The 16,370-nt window shown below is 51.7% G+C and overlaps 2 protein-coding genes across 2 annotated transcripts in view; one reads left to right on the top strand and one right to left on the bottom strand.

Moving 5' to 3' along the window:
- The first annotated feature begins 1,090 nt into the window (after positions 1-1,090).
- On the top strand, positions 1,091-11,309 carry MAP1LC3B (microtubule associated protein 1 light chain 3 beta). The gene is made up of 4 exons (XM_082319298.1): positions 1,091-1,235; positions 4,113-4,168; positions 6,604-6,710; positions 9,456-11,309. The coding sequence occupies exons 1-4, from the start codon at positions 1,196-1,198 to the stop codon at positions 9,628-9,630; spliced, it is 378 nt and encodes a 125-aa protein (XP_082175424.1). The 5' UTR covers positions 1,091-1,195; the 3' UTR covers positions 9,631-11,309.
- A 612-nt stretch (positions 11,310-11,921) lies between these two features.
- The window catches only part of ZCCHC14 (zinc finger CCHC-type containing 14), a 55,021-nt gene continuing 50,572 nt past the window's right edge, over positions 11,922-16,370 (bottom strand). Inside the window, exon 13 of the mRNA XM_082320235.1 lies at positions 11,922-16,211. Coding sequence (XP_082176361.1) covers positions 16,156-16,211 — 56 coding nt within the window. The 3' untranslated portion in view covers positions 11,922-16,155. The remainder of the gene's footprint in view (positions 16,212-16,370) is intronic.

Genomic DNA, 16,370 nt, shown 5'->3' on the forward strand with positions numbered 1-16,370 from the left:
CACGTCAACTTTGCCTCCTCATGCTCATGTCTATGTGTGCTGCAGGCAAATCGCTAAACTTGCACCTCTGCGTGGAGGCGAAGTCGCTTGAGAGCCCATGTTGTTGAGACGGGACATGGTGGGACACCCCGAGGTGGCCGTGGCTGTGTGTTGCTGAGGGGGAACGTGGCAGGGTGCTCTGAGGCGGCCATGGCAGCGTGCTGCTGAGGGGGGGCACTGCGGGGTGCTGTGAGGCGGCCATGGCTGTGTGTCACCAGGGGTGGACACTGGCAGGGTGCTGTGAGGCGGCCATGGCTGTCTTTCACCAAGGGTGGACACTGGCAGGGCTCTCTGAGGCGGCCATGGCTGTGTGTCACCAGGGGTGGACACTGGCAGGGTGCTCTGAGGCAGCCATCACCATGTATGGCCCAGGGTGGACACTGGCAGGGCACTGGAGGCGGCCATCACCATGTATGGCCCAGGGCGGACACTGGCAGGGCTCTCTGAGACGGCCATGGCTGTGTGTCACCAGGGGTGGACACTGGCAGGGTGCTGTGAGGCGGCCATGTCTGTGTGTCACCAGGGGTGGACACTGGCAGGGTGCTCTGAGGCAGCCATGTCTGTCTTTCACTGAGGGTGGACACTGGCAGGGCTCTCTGAGGCAGCCATCACCATGTATCGCCAAGGTTGGACACTGGCAGGGCGCTCTGAGGCAGCCATGTCTGTCTTTCACCAAGGGTGGACACTGGCAGGGCACTGGAGGCAGCCATCACCATGTATGGCCCAGGGTGGACACTGGCAGGGTGCTCTGAGGTGGCCATGGCTGTGTGTCGCCAAGGTTGGACACTGGCAGGGCGCTCTGAGGCGGCCATGTCTGTCTTTCACCAAGGGCGGACACTGGCAGGGCGCTCTGAGGCAGCCATGGCCGTGCGTCGCCGAGGAGGAACATGGCAGGGCACTGAGCGGCCACGGCCGCGTACCCCCAAGCGCCGGGGGAGGGAGACCCCGCCGGGGGAGGCGGCGGCCGTCCCGCCCCGCCACACTCAAGATGTCGGCGTCGCCGCGGCGGTGCCCGCCCCGCCGTGACGCGCGGCGTCAGCTGACGGCGGAATCGCCGGTGGTGGCGGCGGGGGGCGGGCGCCGGCACTGGGGGTTGTCCGCCGCCGCCGCCGCGCAGAGCCGCCGCCGGGCCTGAGGCCGAGCCGCCGCCGCCATCATGCCCTCGGAGAAGAGCTTCAAGCAGCGCCGCACCTTCGGTGAGCTCCCCGGGAAGGGACGCGGCGGGGCAGGGTCGCTGACAGGACCCGGCCGCTACCCCCCGGTCCCCTCCGGGCCTCGTCGCTCGGCGGGCGGGCGGCGGGGCAGGGCGGCGGCGGCGGCTGCCCTCGCTGCGGGGCGGGGGGGGGGGGGGGATCGGCGGGGGAATCGGCGAAGCGGGGCGGGGACAGATCTCGTTGGGAGCCGCGGAGGTCGCCAGGCCGGGGCCGGCTCCCCCTGACAGCGGGGGGATCGGCGGCCGGAGCGGGCCCGGCCGCCCTGCCCCGCTCACCGGCGTCGCCGTGCCGGGCTGCGCCGGTCTCCGCGGCTGCCGGGGCCGGAGGGGAGCCGCCGCCTGAAATAGAAACGAACCCCGGCTCGGCCTCCGCTCCCTGCGGGGCCGTGGGGCTTGTCCGGCCCGGCAAGGCGAGCCGCTCCGCTGTGGGGCCAGGGCCTGGGGGTTTGGGCCGGGGGTCTCTTTTTTGGGGTGTCCGGGGGGGGGTGGGTGGGGTGAGCGAGGTGTGGAGGTGGGCGGCAGGGCGGCGGCGAGGGGAGCTCCGCGCTGCCTTGGGAGAGGGGCTGGGGTGGGGAGATCGCCTCTCCACATCATCCATTATCCACTGCAAAATTCCCAGGAGCCTGGAAACATCACTTTGCGTTGCGTGCCAGGAGCGGGGCCTGCCCTTCCCTCCCGACGTGTCTGCTCAGTGTCCGGCTTCGGCTGCGCTATTGACAGGAGAATTAAGCTCCACTTGCAGTTTGGTCCTGGGCACGGTGCGAGGAATTCTCCACTCGGGGAGTTGCGAGTGGACTGGGATGTGTGCCTCCTGTCTCCGTGTCGTTACTGAAAACTAGCAAGGCATCGAAAAGAGCTGTGTAATGATGGCTGGGGAAATGAGATTAGTCCCTTTCTAGAAGGAGCAGCCTTGATAGAGCGGTGCCAACACTTCTTTCTGTGCTTAGGTTGGGACCAAAGCGATCAAAGAGCTCAGTATCTGTTTGTGTGTGTCGGTGAGGTAGGCTGAAACGCTCCGAGGGTAACAAGAACTGGCAGCGTAACCTATTTCTGCGTGAACTATAAAATCTCGTACGTAAAATGGAACTGGTGGAAGTAATTGATCCAGATTTTCTTTTCCTTCTGCCTTTGGGTTAAAGTCAAGCTGCTTAAGACAGCTTTCTGGTGTGCCCACCCTCGCCTTCGCTCTTCTGTTAAACGTAAGCTGTTCTCCGCATTGAAGCAGACAGAATTTTGATCTATCAGAGTCTGTGTTTAAGCCGCCCCTTTTCTTCGAGTCTTCCAAAAATGTTGTTGACCCCATCGCCTGTCAGCAGCCTCTGTTGCAGGTATTAAGTTCAGCTAGGATGGCAGCCAAGCAGTTGCCACTGCAGCTAATGTCGTCAGAGAACAGTGTTTATCTGTGGCTGACTGAAGCCTGATTTTGAACACGCCATATACAATAATCTCAATGATTTGTCCCGTTTATGTTCCTTCTGCTCCAAGGAGTTCTGCTGAATAACACTGCCGTGAACAAGCCTGTCTCAGCTGAAAAGTTAGTCAAACTTCTCTGTGCTTGCTAGGTTGACGGTTGGTCTCATTCACTCCCCGTCTCTCTTTTGTTTCTGGTTAATCTTAAAAAGTATTTTAATTAGCTAGCGATCTCTGCCCTTGAAGCGTTAGTGCTGGTCTGTAAGAGCGTGGCTTGGGCTGTGGGCTGTGAAGCAGGATGGCTTTCGGGTTCTCGGTCGTGCAGTCAGGTGAAGGCTTTGCATACTCCTTGCCTTAGTTCTGCTTGATTCACCTCCAGCTTAAACCCGTGATTCACGTGAGTTGCGTTTCCTTACTGGGCTCATGAAAAGGCGCACGGATGTATTTCATGCGCGCAAACTTAATATGGACTAATGGAGAGCTGAGTGATGTTATTGCTGGGTGACGGGACAGGTAGGGTGTCCCGGGCATTAGCATACCAGCAATGAGTTGGGCTGATGGCTGCTGATCTAAGCTCTTCCTCTCCCATGAGCAGCACCTCTCCCTAGGTAGATGTCTGTTAAAGCTGTGATGCAACACTAAATCTTCTCTCCGAGAGGTGTTTATAAGATGGAAACGGCCTGGAAAGCCCCGGCCTGCTGAAAAGAACTAGAGGTTAAAATTGAGTTCGCCGAATCTGAAAGTAGGCAGGGTATAAGCAGATGCAACTGCCTGTAAAAGCAACTGCGTCTGTTTACTTTGGCTTGGACGTGTACTTTAGCCTGGTTTATAATATCTGTGCTATTAATATTTATGTCTGGGGAGAGGTGAACTTTATCTGAAAACTGGCGCAGAGCGCGGTGAAATGTTTCGGTACACAAGAACCTACCGACAGCTCCTGCAACAATGGGTGCGGCATAATCAAAATAGAAGACTGTAATTTGGTAATATTAGAACGCACGGCGTAAGCTGATGCTGCCAGGCTTCGGCTAGTCTTAAGTCTCAAGTAATTGTCGACAGCTTCCTCTTCTGGGATCTCGCAGAAATAGTACAGGATATTTAGTCATTAACTTGGGTGGTGTAACTTGATGCTATAAATTTATGAGATTAAATGTCTGCTTTTGTGGGCAGAAAATGAGGTGGGAGGGTGGGTCCATCTCCTTTGACACTTTCTAGGAGTCCCCGGCAGCGTGCATGCAGTACTTGTCACCTTGGCTAAAAGAGCAAAGTATCATCTGTCAAAGGAGATATTTTACTTGTGACAGTGCTGTCCCATTTGAAACCTGCTTTGCCTGAATTTGCTTTTGTGGCTTTTACTAACACGCAGTTCCTCTCTTCAGTGGTGGAGAAATAAAGTAATAATAGCATTCAGTGTGGATGTTTGAACAGAGTTTTTTTTAATCTCTTGCAGAGCAAAGAGTGGAAGATGTACGACTGATTCGAGATCAGCATCCAACTAAAATACCAGTAAGTCTGGTTCTTTTCATTCAGTTTCCAGTCTCGTCTTCTTTTTAGTAGCTAGAAACCTGGAAAAGAGCTGCCCTGATGAGACCAAGTTAAAATTTGGCCATTCGGGGTGGTTAAGCCTGGATTTCAGAAACATTCTCAACTAGTAACCAGCAGTCAGTATGGCAGAGCAAGGTGCTAGCTGGGGACTGGAGGAAACGGGGTTTCCTGCGTATTGAAGTTGTGTGTTGTAACTTGAAAGAAAACCACACCCCGGCTGAGCTCTGAGATTCTCCTGAGCCTTCAGCTCTTCTCATCTCAGTGTTTTTCGTCTCCAAAAGAAGAGTCTGCAAAGGCTAATCAAGAAGAATACACAGTCATGTAGAGGCAGATACAGCTTTTATCACCAGTCTGTGCTGAGAAAGACAGAAACGCTTGCCGCTTGCCTTCCGGGAAATGGGCCTTTGCTTGGGGTTTCCAGGAATGCTATTTGGCTGTCAAACCCCTCCACCTAGTGTTGGGCCACCTCAAAGAGGAGTTTTGATTTTCTTTTATTTATGGTATCCTCAAGGTTACAAATGCAAAGCATCTTAGAAAGCAAAAGACATGGTTTGCGGTCTGTTGTTGATGAGTTCTGCACAACTGGTGGGCTTTTGTGTGACGGCTGCCACCGCAGTAAGCAGTGAATGCAGCCGTCCTTACGGCCGTTTGGTGGAACAGGGAAAGTCTCAGGAGATCTTGGGGGACAGAAGAGAGAACTTAATCGGACGCCTCAGCCTTTGGTTGTCAGTGGTGAGAGCTGGGGATCCCTGCGAGTGGAAATTCTTCCACGAACAAACTGCAAACTGTCTGCAGTTCCAGTGCAAGTTCATTAACACAAGCAGTTGTTGCCTCCATGTCAAACAGAAACCGAAAGGTTTTCAGTTTCCCTTTAGCTTTAAAGCACTTCACCTCGAAGCTGCTGCTGCTGTTTCACTATGCTGTTAGGCATGGGAACAAGTAATATTTTACAGCAGAGATTTTCTGACTTTTCTGGACTGCGCAGTTTTCCCGAAAGGCCTTTTCCTAACAAATCTGTTTCCTGACAGAAGATTGCTTTTTCACCCACCTCTCACAGATCATGTAGCTGTAGTCCCCAAGCTCTGTGACCACAGATTGAAAGCCATTGATTTATAGCAAAGCTCTCGTCTTAAGTCAGCCATGGGCATATTACTACCAAAAATTCGGAGGTACCTTGCTGAAGGTGCAGTGATGCAAACTCACAACTATGGCAGAGGCCTGCTGGGATCCCTGGAGGCTTCCTGTGGTCGCCTGTCCACGTCCTAGCTTGAGTCGCTGCCTCGTTATTATCATTAGCAGTTCGGGATGCGATAAGATGGCAATGTCACGCTAGATGGTAAATCCCTCCTGCGCTGTCAACATCCTTCATCTTGCTGTTGGAAATATTACCTATTGGTTATGGTCTAGCTTTTTAAAAATAGCGTTGGTTTTCTTTCCAGAATGAGCCAGCATTTATTTAAACTGGTGTAAGGAAGTCTCTCTCTGATAAAATTAAATTGGCTCAATATCTCTTCACCTGTGCAACTTTTGAATGTCAACACAGCCAGACCCCGTGAGCATGGAAATGATCCAAGGGAATGGTGTCACGTAGCTACCGTTGATATAAAAACAACAAAACCCACACGGCTGTGGCAACGGGAGCGCACGAATTCTGAGATCATTTCTTAAAAGCAGGAACTATATACAGTTGCTGGGCAAGGTGCTACTTAAATTGGCAAATCTGCAATTTCCTTGTGAATTAAGTAGTTACTACATAACAATCTTGACGGAATTACTGGTCCCTAAGCATGCTGTCTTGAGATTAAGGAGGAGGAAATTCTCTCCTTTGAGGCTTTATACCCTTCCAAAGTAGCTTTCTTTCATGCGTTAGAGTAACCATGGAAGGTGAATGGAATAGCTTACTAATCTGGAGGTGTAGTTCTTAGAAAGAGATGGCCTGAAACGGGAGAAATTCTAGTGAAAACTGGTTCAGTTTGCAGACTTCCATAGCAGCCCAAGCCCCTAGTCAGCCACTGTAATGCGTTAGAGGGAAGCGTACTTCGTCTTTTCTTGGGTTTCCTTGTTGCTGGGTGGTTCAGTGCTGGATTAAATGATTCCAGCAAATGAGCTGTTGTAAAACTGCACCGAAGCTGTGGGTGTTTGCTGTTAAATCCCTGTTTGTTTCCCCTTTGTGCAGTGACTCTTGCGAACAGAACAAGAGGGGCAGGTGAAGATAAATATAAATGTGCCTTTTCAATTTCGAGATGCTGCATTCACACGTGAAGGGAAATGGAGTTTAGCGTAAATGCTTGTACTTTGCTGTGTGTAAAATGGAAGGGGGAGATGAGGGCACCAGAGTGCAGCAAAGTTCCTGCTTTTCACATCTTCGGCTCCTTTCTTTTTGTGTTTCTTTTTAGGTGATCATTGAAAGGTACAAGGGAGAGAAGCAGCTTCCAGTTTTGGATAAGACCAAGTTCCTGGTGCCAGATCATGTCAACATGAGCGAGCTAATCAAAATTATCAGGTAGTATGCTGGGATTTCAGTGTAAGCTGCATCAACCTCAGTCTATGATTCTTTATTAACTCCCCACCTGGTGTATGCATTTGGGAACTCTTTAAATGGGAAATTCATCTAACGAGCGCTTGATGTCGTCACTAGGGCAGATTCATGAGAAGGTGCTCTTCGTTGGGCTTTGCTGGGAAAAAACCTCTGAAAAGAGCTGAGCTGGTAGTCTGCTTTCAAGAGAAATAATTGGTTCCCAGAGATGTAGGAGGGAGTCTGGGGCCGTGAATCCCTCCCTTAACATGGGTGCATCTGGCCCAGGGCCCCAGCGCTTTCTGCTTGGCTATTTTAGGATGCCTTTTTGGTGTTCTGCCTGGGAGTCCCTCTCCGGAGCGCCTGCCTCTTCCCACCCACTGGAGAGGGAGTTTGGGCTCATAGCCAGAGCTCCGAGCTGTTGCTTAGGGTTGATGTTGGCATCCTTTGATCGTGAGATGAGGTTTCCCTCAATGGCAGCGTTGAGGCCTGAAAAACACACGTTCAGACCAGCGTCTTCTTGTCCCAGCTGTTTGCACAGACCGTGGCTTGAGTACTGCTCCGCTCTGGTGCTTGAGCTTCGCTTACAAGAAAAGGCAAAGGGGAAGTAGCCATGGAGTGGAAGTTGTGTGGTCTAAAATTGCGGTCAGAAATTCTGCTAGAAGGGCGTTTCTCCTGGCTTAACGCCAAGAAGGAATATTTGATCAGTAAGAGTTCTCAAGCGGTAAACTTGGAAGTTAATGGCAAACCAGAGTTTGCTTTTTGTTGGTCACGGTGTAGCAGGGAGCTAGCTCTTGGAGGCCACAAGCTGTTAAAACCGAGAGTTGTCCCACGTATCCAAACAATTCCCCGCCTCCGAGGCTTGGACGAAAATTGTCTGTCGCAGGCAAATCCCAGCTCTTCCATGAGTAAGAAAGTGAGATAGGGTTTTGGAAGCGGGAAGCAGGTTGCTCGAGTCTTCCAGAATTTCTCATGAACATTGGAGGCCCTGAGCGAAAAGGTTAACAGCAAGCTGAAGGATTTTCCCCACCTTTTTTCTTTGGCTTCGCTGTTAATAGGTGACTTGGTACCAGCGGGAGTTGGTCCTCAGCCAGCTCCTCTCGTGCATAGCAAAGCCTGTCCTTCCCAGCCCTCGGGTCGCTGCTGCCTGCTCTCGGCCTGCTGGCTCTGGAGTGATGGAGCTTGGTTTTGGAAGGGTCCCTTTCCAGGGCTGCGGCTGGGAGGGTAAATAAATCCTTGTTTCCAGCTGCTGCCGCCCCTCAGCCGTGATGGAGAGCGGCGGGAAGCTCTTCTGATCTGTTGTTCTTTCCTTCTCCCTTTGGTTGCTCTCCACATCTCGGAGTTCCTCTTGCTCACTTGGTTTATGAAGCAGTAAGAGCGCTCCTCTCTGCAAACCTGCTTTCCAGCAGGCAGTTTAGCAGAAATACCTCTTTCCTCCCAACCGGAGCGAACGATCCAAGGGAAACCCCAAAGTTAGATGTTCACTGTGCCACGCGGTCTGTGAAGTCTGTCGCTCTCTGCCCTTCCCACGACGCTTCTCCTGGGAGGGAGGAGAAGAGGGGGCGAGATGCTCCAAAGGTCAAACGCAGGCCGTTACAGAGCTGGTGACAAAGTGAGTGCAGAAGGTCCAGGGCCTTCCCGTGGAAGCTCTGCCCGTCCGCCCTCCCCGTCTTCACGCGGATCTCTCAAGGTCAGCCTGGGTTTGCATCTCCAGTGAGACGCTGTTGAGCTGACCTGCAAGCCGGCGGTCCCGTGGGCCTTGCGTGTTTGCTGGTTGTACAGGGATCATCCTGAACGTGAGCCGGCAGTGGGCCCGGGTGGCCAAGGTGGCCAACGGCATCCTGGCTTGCATCAGGAACGGTGTGGCCAGCAGGAGCAGGGCAGGGATGGTCCCCCTGCGCTGGGCACTGGTGAGGCCGCCCCTCGAATGCTGTGCTCAGCGCTGGGCCCCGCACCCCAAGGCGGCCATGGAGGGGCTGGAGCGTGGCCAGAGCAGGGCAGCGAGGCTGGGGCAGGGGCTGGAGCACAAGGCTGGGGAGGAGCGGCTGGGGGAGCTGGGGGGGCTCAGCCTGGAGAAGAGGAGGCTGAGGGGAGCCCTCCTCGCTCTCTGCAACGGCCTGAAAGGAGGCTGGAGCCGGGGGGGTCGGTCTCTGCTCCCCAGGAACAAGCGATGGGACGAGAGGGAACGGCCTCAAGCTGCGCCAGGGCAGGGTTGGGTTGGGCATTGGGAAAAACTTCTTCCCCCAAAGGGCTGCCAGGCCCTGGCCCAGGCTGCCCAGGGCAGGGGCTGAGTCCCCATCCCTGGGGGGATTTAAAAGCCGGGGAGATGTGGTGCTTGGGGACATGGTTTAGTGGTGGCCTTGGCAGTGCTGGGTTAGCGGTTGGACTCGATGATCTTAAAGGTCTTTTCCAACCTTGAGTCTATGATTCTATGAGTACCTCTTCCTTCTCGCTTCAGGTTAATGCCCTTCTAGAGCGTAGTTTTTCTAGTGAAATAAGGGCTTCTCTCAGCCTGTGACTGGACTTAGCAGATGAATTTAATACCAGTTTGAGGTGGGAAGCAAATGCCCTCTCCAGTGGCCGGGCTGCTGTGGGTGGGGACATCTTACTGCTGTCGGTGGTGGAGGACTTTGCTTTGCCAGCTGCCCTAAAGCCTTTGTTCATGTGGGTGGAAATGCGTGGTCATCCCTGTGAACCTCCTTCCCCCTCCGCTCCCCAACCTCCCCCCAACAGGCGACGCCTGCAGCTGAACTCCAACCAGGCGTTCTTCCTCCTGGTGAACGGACACAGCATGGTCAGCGTTTCCACGCCCATATCCGAGGTGTACGAGAGCGAGAAGGACGAGGATGGGTTCCTCTACATGGTGTACGCCTCTCAGGAGACTTTCGGAGTGCAATCTTCTGTCTAAGACACGCAAGCGGCTTCTAGCCTAGGATTTTGGTTTACCCTTGGCCATCACCCCCACTCTGCCCACACACACCCCAGGGAAAGAAACGGATGTCACCTACGCTCTCCGTACCTTAGCATAGTCTTGCTTTAGCAGGTGTCTCATCTTACCTTGCCTTCTTCGTGACTATTAAACAGTACAGACGAGCACCTCCGGCTTTGAAACCTGCTGTAATATTCCACACAGGCACATTTACATTTCTGGACTTTATGAATGGAACCCAATTGTGCGTGTGACAACAAAGGGACACTCGATTGACTTTGAACAAGCAAACGGGCACCAGGGAGGAGCTAAAGTGTTTCGTGTGACAGTTTTCCGGAAAATCTCCCTCTGATTCCTTAAAGCTTTTTTTTTTTTTTTTAAAATGGGAAGGCTTCTCACCAGAGCAAAAATGTTTTAATGCTCCAAAGCGGAGCTTTGTCTCCTGCAGCTCGATGAGCCTCGTGTCAGTGCCGCAGCGAGCCGAGGCGAGCGCTTGGGGTGAGCTGGGGGAGCGCAACTCTTCTTGTGTCCGTTTTTTGTGGCACCGCAACCTTCGGGACGGTGCCGGTTTCTGAAATACTCGTACCAAACACCACAGCTTTATTGTTAGTTTTAGGAAGTGTTTAACTGTAAAATACACACCCGGACAGGTAACACTGAAATAAACTCCGGTCTGTTATGAATTTCCAATGCCTATGTGTTCGGTGAAACACTGTTCGGATGAGCTGGCTTCCAAAAGATCGTCCCCTCCCCTCGCCCGGGGCTTTGCCCTTCCCTCACCCGGCAGCGCCTGCCGGGAGAAGGTAGCGGAGGGCCGCGGTGCCAGCGCCCGTCGGGATGCGCGCCACCAGCACGGCTAGCGTGATCCGAGACGGGAGCCCTGCCCGCGTCCCGGCCTCGCCGTCTCCATCCGCTCGGCGGGACGGGTGCATGGAAGCCCTCCGACGCCAGCGGGCCTCCGTACCCAACGCCGGACTCGGCCGTGCCGCTGCAATCACCGACCCGCGCCGCCCGCCCGGCCCGTCGCTTCTTTTGCCTGTCACCGCCGAGGGGCGGTGAGGGAGAACCGCTTTTGGAAGCAGCTCACCTCCAGGAGTTGCTGTCGAGAGCTGACGAACAAATGATTTATTTTTCTTTTCCATCACCGAACTCTCCTGCCACTCGCACGGGGTTTGGAAGATCTTGCTGTTACCGCTGTCCCAAGGAAAGGTATCTCGTAGGACCTGGTTTTTTTTCCTCTCGAGTCGTTGTCAAGTGAAGCGTAGCGGGATGAGATTACTCGTGTATATTCTGTGTCTGTGAACTAACTACATCTGTTACTGGAAGCTAACTTACTCTAACGGGGGGAAAAAGAAGCAATACTACTGCGTCTTGGCACTCTAGCTCAGCGAGGCGGACGCTTTGTACCTACCTACGCCTCTTTGCATGCATCTCGGTCACAACGCTTACTTCCGATTTTTTATTGTTCTTTGTGTTTTTACTCCAACGTAAACTTTTAAATGCAGCTTGTTCTATGTTTAGTTCCGTTCGTGTAAGAAACTGTTTAACTCATAACTGACAACCATACTTGTAATTACGACGTGATTGACTGATATTCCTGTACAAATGTTGCTTTTTTAAAATTAATACAGTGCTGATATGGATGGATTACATCCCAACTTCGCTACGGCTGGCGTGGTTATTTCTAGGCGGCTTGTTTAAGTCGAACCTCCGTGGGGAAGGGCGCGGAGGGGCCCGTTCCGCCTGCCGCGGACGCGCGAGGGGCTGAACCAGGTCCTGCCGCCGCCCGGACGCCTGTGCTGCGGCCTCCGATACCGGGTGCCGTTACCAACGCGGGGAGGGAGCCGCCGCCCGCCGGAAGGAGGAATTTCGGGTGTAGTCGCCCTGTACGACAGCTCCGCTCCGCGGACGGGCACGGAGCGGGGCGAGCCCGCAGGCGGGTGGGTTTCCATATCCCCCCGTCGTTGCTGCTCCCGCTCGACCAACCCCTCCCTCGCGGCGGCTTCGGGATCCCGACGCTCTCGCAAGCGGGATCCTCGGGAAGCGCCCCAAAACCACAAAAGGTTTAAGGACGGGAGCCGCCTCAAGGAGAGGAGAGCACTGTACCAGATCTGCGCTTCGGGAGCAGATGTCTGTGGGTGGGGAGACAGCAAAAGGAATAAAAGGGAATTAAAAACAAAAAGATAAATCCGCCAAGCTGGAGAAGCCCCCACACGGATGAAGCCCCTTTAAATTAAAAAAATACAAAGGGATTCTGTTTAACTCTTTATTTTCCATACATTAAATTTACTCAGATAAAAACATTCTAAAAATGTACAATTTTACTTTTAACAAAGTATAATAAAACATAAAAATCCCAATACCAGAATACTTGACATTTACAATTCAAAATCAAATTAGCTGAATATTAAATATTTACAAAACTATTTAAAATATTTATAAAGTTACATGCACAATTTGTAATACTAGAATTGACCGAAGTAAAAGAAATGGCTCAAATGGGAGCAGGAGTTTCCTTCATTCCTAGTGGAAAGTGATGTCCAAGAGAAGCTGTTAATCTGCACTTGAAAACACACAGGATTCGCTTTCTGCTTCCGTACCCACACGTTGCTTGCTTGCGTAAGGGAAGTTTAAGAGAGCAAACGGGTGGTTCCAAGGGTTGATGCCAAGGGGGGGCGGCGGGCGGGGGCGGCGGGCAGGGTTACCGGCGCCTCGACCGGCAAAAGCCGCCTCCAGCCTCTCGCCAGCGCTCAGCGACGTGGATTTCTGTCCGGCTTTGCCCATCTCGTTTATCGGCCGCCCCGAATCCGCAGCTCCGAGCGTCCGTGACCTCCAATAAAGAGCGCTACCCCGTACGCGGGGGGCTGCGGACGGTGGCGTTTTTATTCCGGGGAGGAGCGATGCTCTGCCGAATGCCGCACGCAACCTTGAATTGTTGAGTACCTTCACCCTGAAGCTTGCCAGCGAGACAGGACACAGACTTTCGGTAAAGGCCTAGCGGCAGACCGTTCTTTTCAGAAGTCTGGCGCTGAATTTGCCAAGATTTAATGACCGTGGCGTGACAAAGTTTGACAAAAAGTGGAGCGTGACCTGTTATTTTAAGGAGAAATATCGTGGAACTCTCTGATCAATACCTCGCTTGCTGAAACGCGGCTTCCCTCTTCCCTCTCCTGCCGTTGAGCATCGAGCCCGGCCCGTTTATTAACGCTAAAGCCGCAGACTGCCGGCGCGAGGAGGAGCTTGTGGAAAATTCCGTCCTATTTCGAGCGTTTCCATCCCCGACGCTCCCGCGTGGAAACCGCTGCGGCACCCGCCCGTCGCTCGCTCCCCCAGGGGAGGCCGATGCCCGACGTCGCCGTGCCCCTGCAGGGAGATGGCTTGGGATTCCCTTCTGTCTTACATCTCAAAATCATTCCCGTTCCACAGTGGAAACCATTTTGAGAACGAATTCTTTTTATACCTTTAGGACAAAGATAGGAATAAATAGCATTCTTTGAAATCTCCATCTTTCAGTGTATAAAAATAGGTTTTAAGAACCGGTTCTTTCAGCCGGTGAAGCTGGAACTACTATTTTAAAACAAGCTGCCTTACTTTTCGGGGGGGGGAAAGATGGATTTGTGCCTTTTAAAAAACAGATTAAGGGTTATTTTACGGAACTAAAGTGCTGCGTTCGGACTTAACCAACTTTGGTCGTTCTCGGTACAAAGGGGACAGCGTTCGCTAGCAGATGTGAAGCCGCGACTCGCTCTGGTTTCGGGAAGGCTCTGGAATTGCTGCCGGCTCACCCGACGTTTCTCCGTTTACACTGGCGCTGCTTTACGGTACTCAAAGCTTCTGAATTGGAACCGACTCTAAAACCAGACTTCACGTAAAAACCTTACCTAAAAGCACACATAGGCCGCTTTAAGAAACGTCAGCCTTAACTTTACACAAAGGAAACAATCCCAAAGAAAGCTCTGAAGAAAGGAATGAAAGAGTTTGCTGGACAGCAGCTCCGTTTCACAGTCCTTTTCTTACGGTTTCGACTCTGTGATGAATATTAGACGAGACTACGTGCCCGGCCTTGGGCATTAAAACAAAACGCAACTGGTACAGAAATTATTTTTGTTTTTTTCCTGTTGATTTTTGCTATTTTGAGAGGGTTTTTAACACTTGCGTGTTGAAATACAGTTTATTTAAATACAATTCAGTTTTAAAATATCGTTTAAAAAAAGTGGGGAAAAAAAAAAAGTTAAGGTTTGGCTTTCAGCACATGTTCCAGGCCACTGGAGAGACCCTCAAAGCTGCAAATAGTGAACACCGTCACTGAAAACGGCCCGTTTCCTTCAGCGCAGCGCAGCGGGACGGGCTGTTCCTACCATTGTCTCGAGCTCCTTAAGGCAAAGTAAATGGCGTTGTCGGTTTTCCTCGCGTTCGTGGGGCAGGCCTGGAGGTCGGTCGGGAGAACGCGGGTAACCTCCTCCTGCAAGGCAGGCAGAGCGAACCGAAGCATCGCGACGGGGTGGGCAACGCTGCGGGCAGCGCCAGCTGGGCTGAGAATACACAAATCTGGTTTCTTTTTTTCATTGCATAGGAAGAAAAATTACCTTTTTTTTTTTTTTTTAACCCAAACGTTATGCAAATTTAGATTTTGGTTTCCACAAAGCCAAATCCACTACGAGCTGCAGATCGCTACCTGGACCGAGTCTGGTTTCTGGCCGTCTCACGTTACGGTGCCTCTCCGGTGATGCTCGTCTATCCCGCGTCCCTCCCCGGCGAGGCCGACGACCGCCCGCGGCGAAAGCGGGGCTGAAGGATGGCCCAGAACGTTTCTTTCCTATGAACATGGTCCAGGAGGGTCTCGACCGTCAAGCTGCTGCGTGACCCCCTCACGCTGACGTTTCCCTGCTAAGGCCCCATCTCCTCGGGGCAGCTCTGCTTCAAAACCTCCTTCTCGGCTACGACCTCCCTCGCTTCCGAGCGAAAGTCGGCTGCGCCACCACAAACGCTATTCATCCTGGTGTGGTTTAAATTGGTGTAAAGAAATACCTCCAAGTGTAAACAAGGCTTCAGACTTTAAAGGTGTCTTCCAAATTACGGTATGCAAATATCTCTGTGTCAGACATTTGAAAGAGAAGGCCTCACCCATTTAATGCTGTCAAATTCCGCGGGTGAGCCGTGAGGATTAGCATCTTCTTTCAACCAGACAGGACCAAACTGTTTCAAATTAGCAGTTCAAGATTCGTTTGGCTTCCTCTCGAGTCCTAATTTAGATTTGTCACCCACAAATTATGTACGCTAAGTAGTTAACACCAAAGCTAGTCATCTACAATCTATTGCAACGAAGGAGGCTGACAAGAAATCCTTCAAAGTCTTGATAATAATGAAGTTTACTACCTTTTACATGTTTGACTTCTACCACTTCTGAATCCTGTAGCAAAAGCCTTGGGGTAGGAGTCAAAGGGGTTTTTTTTATATAAAGTAAAGCAAAAGCTTACAAACTCTGCTGCCAGAGTTGTTTTTTTTTTTTTTTTTTTTTTTTTAAGGATGGTTTAAAATTCATTTACAAAAGCAGAATAATAAGGTTTCTGTGAAAGAGACCTATATACAGTAACAGGACGTAAAGGTTGTTTTGTGTATTACAGGAAAATATCCTTGAAGCCTTTATGACTCTGGAGTCTCTGGGACTTGGACCCTTGGAAACTAAGTTTATTCACTGCTGGAAACCCAGCACTATCTAGTAATAATGAGACAATGAAGCACAAGTTTGTTTCCAGAAGGAACCGAAACTGCCGTGTGTGTTCTTTTGGAAGGGAAAGGAGAGACTGACTTAAGATTTTTATTGTGTAGTTAAGTCACATAGCCTGCTGGTGCCAATTTTTCCAAGTTGGAACTTCTTTGCCTCTTGCACTGGTCTCAGAGTGACACTGTCTGCTCAAAGTGCAGAAAGCTTGAAGAGTTTTACATTCTTCTGTAGTGCAATCCTTAAAAATCCCAGAGATTAGTGCCTGATCACTTTTGAAAAAAAGTAGACATTTTACCTAGCCCAGGGGTGCCAAAGTCCTTCTGGCGAACGGCCACTCCTGCCTTCGGCCTCCAGCTTCCCCTTCAGAACGTAGCTGCCCCGGCGTCAGACGTTTCACCTTAGAAAGTCCGCGTACGGCAACATTCTCCAGCAAAAAAAGTACATCGGGTGTCGTACTCGCAACGGAAAACGCCGCTGGCCAGCTCCACCACCCATCCAGTACGCATCGGTCCTACGACACGCATCGGTCCTACGACACGCATCATCGGTCCTACGACACGCCGTCAGAAGTTCCAACGACAAGATCCAAGCTTGAATTTGGCAATCGAAAATGGGTTTGATGCACCCCTAAGCTAGATTTTCTACCTAGTCTAATAAAGTAAAGCACCTTTGGATTAAAAAATACATTAAGCTTAACAGCAACTGGACGTCTCAGTTTTGTATTTCAATCTCCTTTTATCTCCATGGCTTACAGTATTTTCTTGCCAGATGATAAAATATCAGTCTGTGGAGTCAAGACTTTCCGAGGGAGGAGCGTATTTCAGCCTAAACGTACCTGGGGGAGAGGAAACAGAAGAATTAAACCAACATCGACCTTCTCACGCGCGTTACATCTCGGAACTTTCTGAAACAACCTGCTTCTTATTAGGCGATCAAAAAAATCAAAGCGCCATTTTACACAGTAAAAGTCACCGGCGTAGATGGAGTTTTAGGG

Source organism: Platalea leucorodia (genome assembly GCF_965183815.1).
Source record: "Platalea leucorodia genome assembly, chromosome: 8".
NCBI lineage: Eukaryota > Metazoa > Chordata > Aves > Pelecaniformes > Threskiornithidae > Platalea > Platalea leucorodia.

Bases quoted from the DNA above. Each gene is read 5' to 3' on its own strand.
- MAP1LC3B (XM_082319298.1), top strand. From the start codon at position 1,196: ATGCCCTCGGAGAAGAGCTTCAAGCAGCGCCGCACCTTCG. The intron at 1,236-4,112 runs GTGAGCTCCCCG...AATCTCTTGCAG, and splicing joins CAAGCAGCGCCGCACCTTCG to AGCAAAGAGTGGAAGATGTA. The intron at 6,711-9,455 runs GTAGTATGCTGG...TCCCCCCAACAG, and splicing joins GAGCTAATCAAAATTATCAG to GCGACGCCTGCAGCTGAACT.